The following is a 5,243-nucleotide window of genomic DNA, read 5'->3' on the forward strand; positions in this document are numbered from 1 at the left end:
AGTTTTTATTATCATTTATTAAACAAAAATATCATCTCACATGTTATTTGACTGATGCGAGCAGCGATTGTTACAGATACAGAAATGTGCTCGTTTACTGCCAAATCACCATCTTCTCTCGAAATCACACATGATCAGAAGATCGAAAATATCCACGGTTCCAGTTACATACATGATTCTGCAGCTCACATGGTTTTAGAAATGCCAGTAGATTGATAAATGATTGGGGTTATGCAGGAGCGGAGAGCGGCACGGCTTGCGTTCATTTGCCCCCCTCTGCAGCCTTCTTCTCCTGCTCGATATCTGTGAAAGCAGCACATGAGATCCGTCAGAGAGTCAACACAGGAGTGTGGAGAGAATTCAAGAGAAACAGACACACTAACTGTTCCCCTCTCATTACAACTGTGAAGTGTTGCTTAACCCCGGGCTAAAAACCGCCACAAACATGCAAACCCAGGGTAAAGTGTGGCATGAGACAATAAATGCTACCTGTTCCATATCACAGTGTTTTATGCAAAGTAATTCCTTAAAGGCACAGTATGTAATTTTCGCTGCTGGAGGGCGCGTATTCAAAATAGGCAAAGGTTTAGTTGAAGGTTTAGAAATAGGCTCATGGGAGTTGTGGTCTTCATCCTCGCAGCCGATGCAATCCGACGGGACTCGGGCAGAAATCATGTTCATGGATGAGCTAATGATTTATTAGTCTTACATATTGCGCCTTTAAAGTAATCGAAGTGTTTATCTAATGTTTATCCACCTCATTTTTCAACACTACTTTCTGAGTTACGATTCATTAGAATAACAAAATGCCGTAAACGGTAGAACTATTTTTTTGTTGTTGCTACAAACCAGTGTGTTTGTGATTATGATAATAAATTAAAATAATATGATAAACACCAGACTGCAATATGAAGCAGTATAACAAGACATTTTGCTCATTCAAGTTAGAAACAGCTCTTATATTAAAAACCAGATTTGGAGAGTGTTTGCTAGCTGCAGTCCTCCGGAACGTCTCGTTATTGATCAGCTGAGCGGCAGACATCCAACGCTGTTAGAGAGCATGAGTTATATTAGAGCACTTTACATTATCATTACAGTGCCAGCGCATCCAGATCTGCAAGGTATTTCCCGGTTTATTTATGCATCATGTTTTCTTTGAGGAAAATGTACATGCAAATTGAGATGTAAATACTGCTTACTGAATTACCTCCACTGCACGAGAAAAACAAATGACGACTTTGTCAAACACACACATACAAAACAAACTGTGGAAACCATTTGAATGTTTCGAACAGAAGATGTGTCTATACAACAACAGTGCTGAACAATATAATAAAACAATATAATCATCATTATTACAGACAACATTAAATCATCTACTAACATACGAGAAAAAATTTGAAAATGACCAGCACCTACAGCAACAAAACACACACGATCAAAAACTAATGTAAAAAAAAGGTTTTAAATTATTATGATTATCGTTATATCTGGTGATTTGGGTCTGAGTGTCTGGGTCCTGAAGACTAGTGTTATTTCAGTATCACGGAGATATTATTATAGCTTTTATGCATATATTAAAGCAATTTTTATATTTTCTGTTCATTTTAATAAGTTTTAGAAATTCTTTTGTATTTTATGAGATATATATATATATATATGTCTATATAGTTTTTATGAACAAGTTTTATAGTTTTAGTTAAGTACTTAAAGTTAAACAAAAGGAGAAATGTTGCTTTGGCAAATAGCTGAACTAAATATTTTTTATGGTTTAATTTTAATTGTCTATAATAACCCTGCTGAATTTAAATATCAAAGGCAATGCTTGAAGAAAACAAAGAGATAAATCTAAGTCATATGCACTGGAGTGTGTCTGGATCTGATCTTCTCATTCCCTGCAGTTACATTTTACACCTGCAAGGAGGAGTGTTACATCAATATTATGTAATAATATAATATTCCTTAATGAAGCTGACCTAATCCATAACTAGCTTTCTTTATGATCCGTTCCTTTGTCCTTTGTTTTAGCTCAGCCGCAGGTGAAGGCGTCAGACGGTCTTATCTCTGAAGTGTGTGTGTGTCTTTGTGTGTGTGTGTGTGTGTGTGTCTCTGTGTGTGTGTGAGTGAGTGAGTGTGTCTCTGTGTGTGTGTGTGAGTGAGTGTGTCTCTGTGTGTCTCTGTGCGTGTGTGTGTGTGTGTCTGTGTGTGAGTGAGTGTGTCTCTGTGTGTGTCTGTGTGTGAGTGAGTGTGTCTGTGCGCGTGTGTTTGCTTTGCCGTGTCAAATCAGCACAAGACTGTGCAAGGGTGAGCTGGGAACAATGAATCATGAGGGAGAGGCTGCCAAACCCGCTCACCTGCTTTAGTGGGCAGAGTGTTCTTCTCCTCCGTGTTCGTCTTCTTTAGGCATCTCTTGTCAAACTGCTGCACCTCTTCATTAACGGGGTTGTCGCTCATTTTGGAGAGTCTGTGAGAATTCGAGTCATTGAAAGTTAATGGCAGTGTCCGTCTCTACATGCAGTGTTTGCTTTATATCGTCTTCAATAAAACTATTTGCAAATCAAAACCAATCAATCAACTTATCGGCATTCTAATGCAATAACGGTCAATCCAAATGAGTGTTTGGACAGTACTTGTGATTCTTTTGCTCTCGGCATCTTTCTCACACAGAGCTGGCAAAGCATGCAACGGCATCTCGCTCATGCTTGAACCACATTCTGAAAAGCAGAAGTGCGTTTAACTCCCCAAGACCCGTTTCCTCAAAGGTGTGAGCTGAAGTTTTGGTGACCGTGTATGAACACGTCGACACACCCTGTCCTCAGATGTGTGTTTATGTAAGCTCTTATCAGCCAGAGCTACAGTAAAATCACTGGCCTAAAATTACACTCTACTCAAACGGGTTGTTTTCCTCGCTTTTTGCATATTTACAGAGACCAGGAGTGCGCTGGAGCTTAATGCTTGTGTGTTTAACAGATCAAGTCAGCATAACGCTGAAGTTACAGAGAGATCATTTCACAGAATCCCCCAGTGCAGCTACTATCACGTAAACAGAAGATTTCTCATTAAAGTAAGCATGCTTTATGTTGCCACCTTGTCTTAGCAACACTAAATATTCTGAATTAACTGTTGTATTCAAGTCATCACTTAATATAACTTGAATAGGGCCAGATCATATTCACTTTTTTCTTGCAACTTAATGTCAGATCTCATTAAAAGAGAGAGAGAGAGAGAGAGAGAGAGAGAGAGAGATAAGTGAACACATTTTAGTTTAGCAAATCAAATTATTCATGTATTGAATGTTTTCTCACATTAGTCTGAACAGAATATCAGAACAGTCTTATGCACACACAAATATAGTAAACAAAGAAGAACTGATCTTCGCAGGGCAGTGTGCACATGACCACTGCATGAGCCCATGCTTTATAAGATCACGATCAATTCCTCACGTCTTCACCACACCCAGCTGACTCGCGCCAAATCTCTGGGATTCTGCAACACTGCCAAATACTTGAAACATTTGAATGTTTGAAACGTTCCAATCGAGCTTTGCCGCATCTGGGGTTTTATAACTGTGTTTAGCGCATTAATGCCCCATAAGAATTAATGACAGACTGCGCAAACCACACACACACACACACACTCTCTCTCTCTCTCTCACACACACACACACACACTCACGACGCCACAAACTAGTGCGTTAATCAAGTACACTGCAAGCGCACAAACATATGCTGTCCTGATTTTATATTGTCCCTCCATATTAAATGTATAATGAAATGTAAGCGCATATTGTATCAATTTTGCAATTGTATAATGCTCCTGCACACTTTTAAAGAGAAGCGTCCGTCTTTATTTAGACTGCATTAGTAGTATCTGGACCAGTATGCAAAATAATATGATATAGTACAGCAGAATCTTTCCCGGATTAAACAAACGCATGATGGTGTATTTAAGAGCCTCACCTGGCGCTGGCCTCGGAGCTGTAGTACACTAGATATGCTGGACTCGATCTCTGTGCTGCTCAAGGTGGGCAGCTGCTTTAAATACACCCCGGTGCACAACAGCACAGATGCAGTCCGCTCGCTCTGATTGGCTCAATCGCTCGCTACTGTATTGTGATTGGATAAACGCGCAGCGCTTCTGCATTGTGATTGGACGAACCTGCGGCGCAGTGAGGTAACGGTAACCGAGTGTGAAGAGAGCGAGGATTCTCTTAACCCGAAACTAACGCTATAGTGAAAACAGTGGACGCGTTTCTAGAGGACGAGAGAGACAGCGTGTTATCTTCAACAGCGCAGTTGAAGCAGTGCATCTACCTGCAGCGCCTAACCTTCAGGTACTGATGCACAATCCTAAATAAACACAAGTGCTGGCATACTTTGTTGTGAGTCACTATGCTGCTGGAACTTGGAACAACAACAGCACTTTTACAGTTTCTCTTACAAGACCTTATTTTAAAACTCGTTTGATTCCATTTGGAATTAGTGCTGAATTATTGTAGAAATCAGATACATAAAAAAGTAGAAAATCACACACATTTTCAATATAATATAAAGGAATAGTTCACCCAAAAATAAACATTTGCTGAAAACGTGCTCATCCTCAGGCCATCCCAGATTAGGATGAGTTTGTGTCTTCATCAGGTTTGGAGAAATGTAGCACTGCATCAGTGTCTGGATGCAATGGATGCTCTGCAGTGAATGGGTGCCGTCAGAATGAGAGTCCAAACAGCTGATAAAAACATCACAATAATCCAGTCCATCAGTTAATGTCTTGAGAAGACAAAAAAACAAACAAATCCATCAAGACGTTTATTTTTTTTTAACTTCAGACCATTGCTTGCGGCTAAAACACAAGTTTTCGATTTCATAATATTGCTTTCTCAAAGCGGTCTGGTCTGAATCAGGAGAGAAATCTGCACAGATCAAGCACCAATTACAAGCCAAAACAGCTCTACGTGGCTGGATTCTGATGTGAGAGACAACAGGAGATGCACTTTTTACTTTCATTTGGAGATAAGGCTAGGTAAATCTGGGTTTCATCAGCATAGCTGTGATAGGCAATTTGGTGCTTTCTCATTATTTGACTTAGTGGGAGCATATACAGGCTAAACAAGAGCGGTGCAAGAATTGAGCCTTGTGGGACTCCGCATGTCATGGACGTCCACTTAGACTCATATTTTAGTTAATAACGTCTTAATGCTGGCAATTTGGTGCTTTCTCATTATTTGACTTAGTGGGAGCATA

At 39.9% G+C, this 5,243-nt stretch overlaps 1 protein-coding gene across 1 annotated transcript in view; it reads right to left on the bottom strand.

The window, feature by feature from the left end:
• The window catches only part of LOC107565137 (thymosin beta-a-like), a 4,063-nt gene extending 6 nt beyond the window's left edge, over nucleotides 1–4,057 (bottom strand). Inside the window, exons 1-3 of the mRNA XM_016250349.1 lie at nucleotides 3,960–4,057; nucleotides 2,355–2,464; nucleotides 1–303 (exon numbers count right to left, since the gene is read on the bottom strand). The exon at nucleotides 1–303 is cut by the window's left edge and continues 6 nt beyond it. Coding sequence (XP_016105835.1) covers nucleotides 263–303; nucleotides 2,355–2,454 — 141 coding nt within the window. The 5' untranslated portion in view covers nucleotides 2,455–2,464; nucleotides 3,960–4,057 and the 3' untranslated portion in view covers nucleotides 1–262. The remainder of the gene's footprint in view (nucleotides 304–2,354; nucleotides 2,465–3,959) is intronic.
• Between the last annotated feature and the right edge of the window lie 1,186 nt (nucleotides 4,058–5,243).

This window comes from Sinocyclocheilus grahami, unplaced genomic scaffold (assembly GCF_001515645.1).
Source record: "Sinocyclocheilus grahami isolate Dianchi unplaced genomic scaffold, SAMN03320097.WGS_v1.1 scaffold983.1, whole genome shotgun sequence".
Classification (NCBI taxonomy): domain Eukaryota; kingdom Metazoa; phylum Chordata; class Actinopteri; order Cypriniformes; family Cyprinidae; genus Sinocyclocheilus; species Sinocyclocheilus grahami.